Genomic DNA, 12,917 nt, shown 5'->3' on the forward strand with positions numbered 1-12,917 from the left:
GGGGCTCACTAAATTGTATTGCCATTGTGTCGGGGGGTTGGTATTTGTGAAGTTGAATGTCCATTTGACATGGTTGCCAAAAATCTTTTTTGGCAGTGGGTGTGGGATTTGTGGCTTGAGGGCCACTTGAGTTGTTCCTCCCCAGGTGGCAGCCAGGCCTTGCAACTTGTAGCTGTTGGGGAGACTTTCCTCCTGAGATAGCTAGCCCCCAGTGTTTTTGTTGTGGTGTGTGGAATGGGGGGTTTGAGTGGGGAGCCAGTTGATGCAGTTCTCCAGGCAATAGCAAGCCCCTCACCAATATATTTTTGGTGAGGGTTGGTGGCCAGTTGAAGCATTCCTCCTAGAGGCAGCAAGCACCTGAAAATCTTAGCCACTGAGGGAGACTTCCCCCGGCGGCTGCAAGCCCCTGAAATTCTTTCCTGCCTTTGGATCCTTCACCGTGCACAAGCCAGGAAGTGGTGCTGCCAGTCACCATGGTCTACAGTGAATGGCAGGAACGTCCTCTTATTGGGCTGGGGGCTAGCCGCATGATGTGGTTGGTCATGTGAAAGGCCCTGACTGCGTGGCCCCCATGGATGGAGGGAGGAGAGGAGCTGCACAAGTGTAAACTGCTGAGAAGTTTCTCGACCTCTCATACAAGCACAACTTCCACAACAACCTTGCTGCTGCATGGTGTTACAGGGCAGCAGCTGGACTGGGCAGCACAGAAAAAAACACCAAATGCTGAGTTAGCAGAGGTAGAGACAAGACCGTGGCCCCCATGTTGGGCTATTTGTAATGCGTAGATGCACTCGCAGTGCTGTTAGCAAAGAAGGATGTTTCTCAGCCTCTCATACAAACATGAGCCCACAGCTGTGGACTTCCTGGTGCTGAATTGAAATTCATGGTCCTCCTGTTACCTAATTTCTGAGGACCTGGAGAGCAGTGGAGATAGAAGTGGCCAGAGCAGAGCACTGTGGGGCATTGTGGGTTCTATACAGGACACCTCTGGAGGCTAATAAATTGGATTTTAAGACGTGGTACTTCCACGCTGGCCTTATGTGAACTTTTAAATTTGAACTTGGCGCTATACCCATTAGTTTCAATCATGTTGTAATACGGATATTAGTGTTCCCTAAATTGAGCTAGTGGTGGTATTTGTAGTGAAGACAGTCATGTTGTAATATTGAGCTAACTGACTTAAATTCAGGTTTATCTCATAGTGTAGACGCAGCCTTAGTATCTAATTTTGCTTTTCTTTAGTTTAATGCATTACGAGGAATTCCTCTCTATTATCTAGAATATGTGATTATTGGTAAACCTCCCAGTCCCATGGATGCTGGATATCAGAGTTTACAGTATATAAAATATTCTTCACATTATGTGAAGAATATGTGTGGAATTAATAGGATTATATCCTCTACTACTTCTGGAACTAATTCTTAGCTAAACAGTACGCTGAGAAAGTATTTTGTCCCTAATCTAACCCGATCCATTGTTCCGACTGGTGCCCAATTGCATGATTACCAGTACTAAAGTCAGGTGTCTTTAGAGTCTCACTTGAGAACTATCCCAGCTGTCCATTTTTCAGAAATGGAGCCAGAAAATTTGCAATTTTAGAGCTAGGAAAATGTTCTGTGATGAGATTTGTTATATTATTATTGTGCCCATTTCTCTGAACTAGATGTTGTCATGATGATATTTATATTTGTACCTTCTCTGCCAGTCTAACTTAAATGTACCCACTGGTTTTCTAGACAACAGATAACAGAACTTTTTTGTTTTATTTCAAATAAAGACTTAATTCCACATTGTTGTGAAATGTTTTCTTTCAAGTGCTGATAATTGCTATTTAATATAGTTGCAGAGGCATTTAAAATGCAATGTTGTTAATAGCTGTAGAAACAGCTAGGCATTCAGAGTGCTATACTATTTGTCATATTTGGTTTAATTGCCACTGAAAAGTCAAAAATAGCACCTGATATTGTTAGTTGTTCAACAGACTATGTAAGGAAATTGTTGTGCGCTGTCATGCCATGTGTATCCATTCAGTGATTTTCACCATTGTTACTTCAGTCTGTATTTGAATAACTGTAATCTTTGGGAATCTATATTCAAAATATCCAGTTCTTCCTGATCTACATACATATTATAACATGTTTTATTGGCTTTGTAGTTTTTCCTTTGAAAGCCTATTAGCAATATAAACTGTCAAATTGAAATGATTACTGCAATATGTATTTGTCACTCCTAACCAAACTTGTCCAGCAAATCAAAGGCCAGAGCAATGTCTGACTACCATCCTCAGAAATGTATGCCATAATTCTGTGAGAATTTATTTTGGTTTTAAGTGTGTCTACAAAAAACATTTCCGCAGTTAATTAAATTGGTTTCTCCATTCACTTAAGACTTGTCCACACTGTTTTTTTTAATGCTTCTATAAATTTACAGAAATAGACCATATTGATCCACTTTATACAAGTATAACTGTGACTGCCCTAGGGGTTGTACCAATTTAACTGTATCTGTTTCTTTATAATATAGTATTAGTATCAATTTCACTCTGCGTGGACCAGCTTTTTCTTGAATCAGTGAAATTTTCTGGTGTTGTTAAGAATGTAGAGACTTTATTTTCAGGGTCTGACAACATTTACTTGACACACGCTAGCATGAGAACCAAGGCCATGTCTACACTTACAAGCTCATATCAGCACATCTTTATAAAGCTGTTTCTAGGCAGTACCTTTAAAAATGTTCTAGCTGACCATGTCAGTCCAAGAGAATTGTCTGGGAGGTGGGAGCTGAGCACTTCCTGAAGATCAAGCCTCGATGGTGTCTGAAGATAAGCCTTTGTAAATACAGACACCAAAATCACTAGTTAAGAAAATCTTGATCATAAGTGAATACTTAAATTCTTCAGAAGTTTCTGAAATTCACCAGGGTCAGCTTGCAACATTCTGAACATGAGTGGACTTCATAAACTTCCCTCTTATAGTATGTCTACCCAGCAAAGCAAAATTGATGGCCCATGTTTATAAGACACTGCTCTTAAGTAGAGGCTTCCAGACCGGATACTAACTTCAGTAGGACTCTCCTGCAATCAAACAGGTGATTATTTTTGGGCTTGTCTATATGAGTGCTTCATGGGTGGGAAGCCAGGGTTTAAATCTGTAGCACATTGGCTTGCTGCATGTTGACTGGCTGTGTGATGCTGCTACTATGTATTAGATGTTCTGTAGTGCACTTTGTTGCACTTACTAATGTTTTTATAACAATCTGCCTTCTTATGAACCCTAAATTCTGCACGCAGCTTTTGAGTTTTCACCTTGGCTGTGTGATTTGCCTACCTAGGTTTTTATACTGTATCCACCAGTGTCTGAGTTCCTTTGCCAGTAATAAAGAATAAATGCAGTTAATTACCTTTCCTATTAAGTTTTTGTTTAGAAATTCTAATGGAATTGTATTTCTGGCAAATTGTTTCTCTCAGATGATTGAAATTCTTTGGCATTTTCTACTTTATGAATCACAGTGAATTTGATGTGTGAAATAATACTTCAAATGTCATTATATGACCTAGCATGTTCTGCTTTTAATTCTTTAGTTGGATGCTCTACAATACTTTGAAACAGTCTTTTGCGCTGTTTTCAATTTTAATTCCTTACCTTATTACCTAGATGTTCTTATATTTTATATTGCTTCTCCCTCTAAAGATAACTTTCATGTCTGTGCTAGCATAGATTGCTTTACCTATCTCGTTTGTATTTTGCACTCTCTATTTTTCTGTTAAATTATTCATTAATCTGTCCACCCAACCATATTTTAATTCCTTCTCTAGACTAGCACCTTGTGGCTTGTGATTCTGCATTGATAAATACTAATCACATTTGAAATCTATTCCTATTGCCCAGCTGCTTACTAGGATATATGCAAAACATGCTTTAATGTGTTGTGTCTTTATTTACAGTGTCAAAACCATTTCAGAGTGGCTAAAAATTGTGGAATATTCTGGAAAAAAAACATCTAGCTGCAGGAAAAGGCTTTAAATAGATTTTGTCTGTCACTCACTATTTATTTAAGTGACTGAGTCTTCCCATGTAAAATCATTGTTGAGACTGACATGTCTATCTGCTCAATTTAGCATTCTTCAGATTTGAGTGCATCCAAATCAACTGAATCTGCAGGACTTGAGCTTCAAATGTTTGATCAGAATTTGGTTTCAACTAGACATTTTTATGCATACAGTATTTCAAAAATGAAGATAAACAGGAACAATCTTTTAATATCCCAACAGGCTCTACTCTTGATGTTAATTTTTACTATTTTGGAACACATTTTTTATCCAAAACAATTATTGTTTTACATTTGTTTTTTCTCTTGTGTGAAAGGGATGTTAAAATGGATAATTCTGTTGTTTTTTTGATATGTGCACATCACATATTCACACACAGCAGCTATGGAGAATTCGAAGACTACCTTTCAAGTGAACTGATGGCGTAACAGGCTAATACACAGTCAAGAAAACCCAACTGCTTTTTGTTTGAGGTTTTGAATTTTAGAACTGATTTTTAGGAACCGTAGCTATAATTCTTCAAAGCAAGTTCATTTTACATTTTAGTACTCCTGAGTATATTTTAGTACTTCATTTCCTTATGTGATGGTGTGTTAGCGTTGCATTGTAGTTAACATTCTGAACCACTGATCTACCACCAAATGAAGCAGCCTAGCTTTGAGTCTTGCAGTCATTATTGAATTAATACTGAGAACATTGTACAGAGCGGTTGTTGTGATTATTTGCTATCTTCTTAAGAGTGTGAACAAGGGCGGAGCTAGTTAGGTCTGATTCCTGCACCTCTATTACCTCTGTGCGATCTGTTAGCTGAGGTGTGCAATAGCTATTCTGGACCATTGCAAGTCATTTCTGATGCCTGGAGTGAAAACGATTTTTAGGATGCTTTATTGGCATCAGTTTTTATTGGTGGTAAAAGACTACTTACAGATTATTTTAACCAATCAGTTTAATTATCATATTGCAGTAATCGTGTGTAGTATAAAATAGCTCAGAACTTTCAGAACCTTCGGTCCTAAACTAGGTGATCTATGGACTGCTTGCTGGTGGTCTTCAGACAATAGGCTGTCTACATTTTGCTGGTTTTCCTTCTTGCTTTTTTTTATTACTGCAGTGAAGACAGCAAAAAATGAATTAGTTTCCTGGTAATTTTTTCTGTTACCAATTGTTATATTTTCCGAAGGAATATTAGTCACTGATGAATAGGAGGGGAGCTAGTCAGAGGTTGTCTTCTCAGCTACCTGTTGAGTTTTAATGAACACGTTGAAGAGAGTAGGAAACCCTGGAATAGTGCTCTCCTCTCTTCTTCATTTAGTGCACTGTGAAAATGAAAGGAAAGAACAAAATCAATTTTATATGCAAGGCTATTATAATAAAAATTATATTCAAACAATACAGTGGCTTCATAGTTCCCTGTTGACCATACAACCTGTCAGATATGTTTGGAGAGACTGCTGTTTACCCTACTTGGCCATCTTGTAGCTGTTTCTACATGGGCACGTACATTGGGAAAGACCCATCATGATGTGGAGACACCAAGCCTAGCAATGTTCAGAGGAATGAAGCTGCCGGTTTTAACTGGGTTACAGTTACTACTATTTACGTATGTGTTTGCACTGCACTCTGGCAAGTCTACATCTAATTGGAACTTTACATGTTTTGTTATTTCGGTAGTGCCATGGACTGAGACTTCAGAGCGAACAATCAAAATTAAGGGTAGAACTGAGTAGCTGAGGAAGGGAACCTTTGCAACACACTGGTTTCAGAAAGATGGAGTGTCATTTTTTTCACTGATCATTTTGAACAATTGATTTAAAGATATATCTTCAATGACAATGCCGATGTTCCTATTTTCCTCGTATGATTGTAAATTAAACCAAAGATTATGTGGCAACAATTCACAATGTTCTTTGTAAACAGATATTAACTGATATTTTCTCTTTCAGCTAATCTTCCTATACCAACAATTGCTGCAATAGATGGGACTGCATTAGGTGGTGGCCTAGAACTGGCTTTAGCCTGTGACATTAGAGTGGCAGGTAAGACTGAATCCTATTAAATGAACAGGAGATTATTAGCATTACAGAAGGCTTGACTAATCCTTATCTTGGCAACAGTCCTTGTAAAACTGTTTTTATATTCTGACATTGTAAATGCTCAATTATTTCTATGTGATTTAGCAGAAACTTGACTGAAATAATTGCTGATATTTAATTTCATACCACTTACTGTTGATAACTAGAGAATTTTTGTTGCCTGTTTTAATTTATTCTTATGATCTTCACTTTTTTCGTTAACAGTCTTCACTTTATCATTAGCAGTGATCCCCGAAGGCTAGGGCAAGAGATTGAATTTTTTTTTTTCAATAATTAAAATGCTGTTGTCGTTAAAATTTGTTACCATACAAACAGGTTGCAGGAAATAGGCCAGCCTAGTTTGTGAGTATATTATTAAACAAGCAATTAAGCTCTTATAAAATAAAAGTGACAACAGCACATGAAAAGAGGAACCTTGATCTATCCAGCTGTCAGAACTGTAAAACCATTTGTTGGAAGGTAAATGGAAACTTGCTCTTGAGCAATTGCCAGCATACTCATAGTATATTAAGCTGTTTGACCCTGAGGGAGTAGTGAGCCAGCCAAAGAATTCATAATCATCAGAAGCACTTTCCACCATTTCAAGTTGTTAAATAATAGCACTGCCACTTTCTTTTAGTGCTTTAAAATCTACAAATAATTCTCTGCATTATTGGATCTAAATAACTTACTTACATCAGCAATCTTCCTGTGTGAAAATTAATGAGGTACAGGACCTAACTTGACAGGAATAGCTTCTTGGTTTGTTTGATAAATGCAGATCAGTTTGGTGTCTTTCTGTATTTCTGTAACCAACTGCTTTTTAAATGATGGTCTGTTGTTTGTAAAACAAGTTTAACAAATAAACAAATTGTTGTAAAGAAACTTGTTTTGTATAAACTTTTTCAAATTATTATTTAATACGGATTATATCAAGAACTAATTATATTTTATGTTTCTTTTTAAGCCTCTTCTGCTAAAATGGGTCTAGTTGAAACAAAGCTGGCAATCATTCCCGGTGCAGGTATGAGTTTGTGTCTTGTGTAATAATGAGCATACCCTGCAGCTGACTGGTGGTCTTGGTGGTTGTGATTTTGCATTGTTGGTTATGCATTGTATATTTATATTTTTATTTAGAGTTAACATAGTTTTAAACTAGGGATATAAATATCCATTAAAACAGTTATCAGTCAAACAATTAAAATGATACCAGTTAACTGGTAAACTGTTGGTGCACCTGTGGATGGAGGCTGGGGTTGTTACTGTCCACAAACCCTTCTTCCCTCCTCTCCTGTGTCAATATGATTGAGGTCCTGCCTTCCTGTCCAGGTTGCTTTGGTACAGCTGGGAATCCCTATCTGATGACCCAATGCAGCCAAGATCCTTCTGGATGGCCTGATGCACCAGGTGCAACTGGCTATCTAACTGGTTACCTGGGAAACATTCTGGGAAGCCTAATGCTTACTAGTAACTAGCTACTTGGACAGGGCAGAGAATGGAGAACTTACCTTTTAAGAGGGGACTCAAAGAGCTTGGCTTGTTTAGCATAATCAAAGCTAGACTGAGCTGTGCTTGCTTTCCATAAATATATCAGAGGGATAAATCCCAGGGAGGGAGAGAATGGAAGGGAGATGATTTATTTTAAGTTTAATGCCAATGCGGACACAAAAACAATGGATATAAATGGATAAACAATTTTAAACTTGAAATCAGACAAAGGTTTCTAACCATTAGGAGAGTGAAGTTTTGGAACCAGCCATCCAAGGGGGAGGAAAAAACAAAAATAAAAAAACCCAACCCTAACTGGCTTCAAGGCTGGTCTTGATAAGTTTATGGAGGGGCATTATGATGAGACTGCATGCAATGGTATGTAGCCAATGTGCGACTGCTAGCAGTAAATATCTTCAATGGCTGGTGATGGGACACTAGAATGGGAGGATTCCGAGTTACTACAGAGAATTCTTTCCCGATGTCTGGCCAGTGGGTCTTGCTCACAGTCTGATTATATCATATCTGGATTTGATAAAGAATAGTCTCCTGGGTCATATTGTCAGAGACCAGTATTTCCTTTAAACTGAATTGGTATGTGGCTGCACAAATATCAGTCAAGTGCCATGCATTTTATTAGTAGAGATTCACCCACACTGCAGCTTGTGTTCAGGTGCTCCTTCCCTACCTGCTGCCGTGCTGCTCCTGCCTATTTCTTGGAGCTTCTGGCCAGCTATTCCCAGGACCCCCTGCTTTCTGTGGAAAATGTTGGTGTGGGCGTGCTGATGTCTGGGTGTCTTTCTCCTCCTGTCCATATACCCCATGTCCACAGAGTGGAGGAAGGGGACAGGGCTCGGGTGGTAGATTGAGCTGCTGGGGGCTACTGAGGTCTGGACAAGCCTTCAGATGGGTGAGTGCTCCTTTGCTTAAAGGGACAGCACCTTGTCTCTCATACATTTCCCCAGCAGTTAGTGCACAAATTCTCTCTCTCTCTCTCTCTCACATGCTGTCCGTGTCTCATATACAAACACTTGCACACCTCCACACAGTCCGTCTTTCTTTGTTTCTCTCTTTTACATCCCAACACATTCTTGTGGTGGGGTTACTTCCTGGTATTTCCTGCAATGCCCGTATAGTCTCCATAAATTTATTCTTTCAAACGGCAGTTATTTTTTTGACAGGTCTACACATTTCATGATTGTATTTCTCTCTTATGCTTACATTTATTTCATTGAGTAGTGAGTTCTAAACTGCCTCACCCATCCTGATACCTAAATATGGTATGTGTTTTTCAAATAATTTTTTTGTTTTTACTGGTGGTGCATGTCCTTACATTACCTTGGTACTGGTGCACATAATAAAATTCATTCTACACATTCGTGGAAAATATTTACAGGGAACATTGGCAGAGTTTTTGCCTTTCTGTACAGCACGAGTCACAGGTCATTTGGAAGTTTAACCTAGAGTAAATGGTGGATACTCTGTATGTGAAGTCTTTAAATCATGAGTTCAGTAACTCAGAAAGAGACTGAGTCTTAGACAACAGGGCCTAACAACTTCTGTAACAATGTGCAGGAGGTCAAACTAGATGATCGTGATGGTCCCTTTTGGCTTTCAAGTCTCTGAGCCTATGTGCTAGAGGGGCAAAGCCAGATTTTTCCCAGTAATGGCTTTTCTTACCTGCTTTAGGATAGGCTTGGGCCAGAACTGAGGGTGGGGAGCCTAGCCCAGCAGAGCTCAACCCTTATACATCCTGGAGTAGAAGCCAAGCTTCCTGAGTCTTAAAATTTCTTTCCTGTCAGCAAATAGAGCTGCTCCTAAGTTAAAAAACATCCACCCTATACAAACAACAGCTCACCTGCAGCTGCCATCAGGGGAGCAGGTGAGAGGCACAGGTGATGGCAAGTAGAGTGAGTGCTGGTTTTCTGAAGGAGGAGCGAGTGGGCAGCCAGCAGCTGGAGAGAAACAGCACTTGGGAGAGAAGCATGGTTTCTCCTTCAGTCATTGGCTGCATGGTTGCCCCCTGCTCCTCTGGAGTCCTCTGACCTGTATGCTCACTGTCTTCTGTGAGTGTGGGCTGGGTGCAGCCTGCAGCAGCAGGGTCAGGGAACGTGCTGGATTGGGCTGGCCGCAGGATCCAATACAGAGTCTGCAAAGGGGTAGATGGCCAGGCGATGGGGACTGCTGGAGCTTGCAGGGTGAGGAGGTGGTGGCTGGGATGCCCAGAAAGTCCATTAAGACTCTCCATCTACCTCCTTATCCTCCTCTAACTAAACCAGACTTTCCTCAAGCAGCAGCATTCAAGGTTAAATAGAAAACTATTTCTACTATGTTTCATGGCAAATATACAATATTTCAGCTATTTTATGGGTTAAATAGGCTTTTATAGGCTAACCTGGGAACGTAACTACCATTTATAACATTGTTTCTATGGGAAAATGGGTTCTGAATTGCAAACGACTGACTTATAAATGAATATTTTGCAATACAACTCATTCGTAAGTTGAAATGTCAGTGGGTGTGTCATCTTCCCTCTGCTGCTGCTCTATGCAGAGGAGGAAAACACACTACTGCTATCAGTTACTCAGTTAACCCAAGAAGCAGAGGTTTGTGTCATTAATCTAAAAGGTATAACCTTGCTGCTGCCCAAGATGTAGTGTGATACATGGTGGGATTTCTGTGTTTGCTGATACCTTTTTTAAAAAATTCTAGGAAATTAAGGTACTCACACAAAGTCAGTTGAAAAAACAAGATTAAAATTGATTAGTCAAGTCCTGAAAAGTTAAGAAATGCAACAATTAATATTGCCTGTGCAACTTTAAATTCAGCTTTATTATGTATGTGCATTCTGGGGATCTTTAATTACATGATGACTCTGGGATCTGATTTGCAGAAATGCTGATTGCTTGCTGCTGCAACTGAAATGGGCATTTGCTGTGCTTTAAACATATAAAGTACTTTATTATGCTAAGTACTCTGAAATAGCCTGTTTGGTTTGATCCTTGTTCAAAAGTGATTTGAGGAGAAAGCATATGAAATTAATGAATGGGGCAACGTGATAACAGAACTGCTTATCCAGAAAAGAGATGACTTTTTTATGCAAGGAGTCATTTTATTGAGTGTGCCCACACAATCATTTACCTATGCTTTTTGGAGAATTAAGAGGTTTGTGAAATTGGTACTTGCAGAGGAGCAGACTAGATTTAGACCAGGTTTTGGTACAGTAAATCAGTATTTGTTGCAAGTTAGGTATAAGAAGTATGTACAACAGAACTAAACCTTCTCTAACAAACTTCCTAGACTTTGTACAGGTTTTTGAGAGCATTTTGCAGAAAGGACTTTGGCAAGTTTTGAGAGTGTTTGGCATGCCAAGAAACTGATGAAACAGAATATCTCTGACAAGTCGATCAGTGCAGTGAGAATAGAAAAGAAGCGGATGCAGTGGCTCAGGATGACCACAGGAGTGACACAAGTATTCACACTATTGCCAGTTTTGTTTAACTTAGTACTGGAAACATTAATGGTTCTAGCACTCACAGATGAAAAGAGAAGAGGATGTTATATGGGAGGACTAAAAACATCTTTAGATTCACAAATGATACTGGCCTCATAGCACTGAGAAAGGCGCTAACAGAAAATAAACTGACAAGATAGACCAAAAAAGCAGAAAATTCACACTGAAGAAGAGAATGGAGAAGGCAAAATATACGGCAACTGGAAGTCAAGAGGAAGAGGTAATGAGTAAAGTTGGAGACAATTAAAATAGGAGGAAAATTTTATTGTATTTTGGAGTGTTAGCGTTGAAGAATACGGATTGCAAAGAATGACATAAAAAGAAGAAACCGGTTACTAGCGCTGACATTCAGATAGCTGAAAGATCTAGAAGGCTTAAAGACATTTTGATTAAAATGAAAATCATTGTATATGAGACAACTGTTGTGCCAGTACTTCTGTATAGCTTAGAATACTATAGTGTAAGGAAGGTCCACAAATTAAAGATACTTGCAGGGACAAATATCAGGAGTTCGAAGACAGCAAAAAATTAAAAAAAAAAAAGAGGTGATAAGAAGATGGCTAGGACAAGAAAAAACATTGTTACAGAAAATTCCAGAAAATTCAGCACAACTGTGATGATTTTGACATGCATTAGGAATGCACCCAGAAAGGATACCACATATGGTGGTAAATACCAGAGTGCAAGGAACTAGAAAGAGAGGAAGACCAAGGGTGCATTGGGTAGACATCATGAAAAATGAAAGTAAAGAAAAAGATTTAAAATAAATGTAGTTGTGACACTGGAAAGTGGTTGAGAAACTTTGTTAGGCCCTGTTGCAGCTGCTGAGTTGATGCGTAGGCATCAAAGAATAGGACTCTGAAAAATCAGTGTCAAGGTATATCAAATTAGGTGCAGAAATTAGTGATAATTTTTTACAGGTGAGGGACAGAGATTAAGGTAAAATGAGAATAAATATTACTGACTGACCTCACAGATGTGTTGTGAAAATGAATTGACTGATTGTGAAGCATGCAGGTATCACCGTGGTGAACACCATAGGAAAACCTATGAGGAAGAAAGTTTAATATGTCTATCTTGATAGAAGAGTTTGAATTGTATAAATAAGGCATGAGGTCACATTTGAGTAATAAGGAAAAAATATGGAGCACCCTCCATCCTGTACACTTAACAGATAAAAATAATATATGGGCATGTAATTAATGATGGCATCATAATACAAGGAGAGTGAGTTAAGATTGCACAGTGAATCGTAATTCTGGCATTTCCTACTTTTAAGTGCTTCAGTTTGCACCTCAACAATGTTTATCTTTTAAAGTAGTGATTTGTTGTAGTAGTAGTAGTAGTAGTAGTTGTAGTAGTGTTGTGTTGTATGTCGTATTAGAAAGTGAGAGAGAGACTCCTTAGCAAATAACCTGTAGGCCGTGTCTACACTAGCCCCAAACTTCGAAATGGCCATTCAAATGGCCATTTTGAAGTTTACTAATGAAGTGCTGAAATGCATATTCAGCGCTTCATTAGCATGCGGGCGGCCGCGGCGCTTTGAAGTAGGCGGGGTCCTTTTGAAAAGGAGCCCCATCTGGACGAGCCGCGCGGCACCTGAATATGCATTTGAATGGCCATTTCGAAGTTTGGGGCTAGTGTAGACATAGCTGTAGTCTGAAGAAAATGGTTAATGTTGAATGACTTCTGTGCACTTCAGAGATCTTTACAGTGCACAAGTCCTCATATTTTCCCCTAAAAGGAAGTCAGGTATCACTCCTACAATTTACAAAAGCTCTAGTCAGTGTTGCTG

At 39.0% G+C, this 12,917-nt stretch overlaps 1 protein-coding gene across 2 annotated transcripts in view; it reads left to right on the forward strand.

Moving 5' to 3' along the window:
- Nucleotides 1-12,917, forward strand: part of AUH (AU RNA binding methylglutaconyl-CoA hydratase) — a 262,507-nt gene that overhangs the window by 138,428 nt on the left and 111,162 nt on the right. For both annotated transcript variants that reach the window (XM_074995049.1, XM_074995050.1), the window contains exons 5-6: nucleotides 5,992-6,084; nucleotides 7,088-7,144. In XM_074995049.1, the coding sequence (XP_074851150.1) occupies nucleotides 5,992-6,084; nucleotides 7,088-7,144 (150 nt within the window). The remainder of the gene's footprint in view (nucleotides 1-5,991; nucleotides 6,085-7,087; nucleotides 7,145-12,917) is intronic.

The sequence above is a fragment of the Carettochelys insculpta genome, chromosome 5 (assembly GCF_033958435.1).
Source record: "Carettochelys insculpta isolate YL-2023 chromosome 5, ASM3395843v1, whole genome shotgun sequence".
Lineage (NCBI taxonomy): Eukaryota > Metazoa > Chordata > Testudines > Carettochelyidae > Carettochelys > Carettochelys insculpta.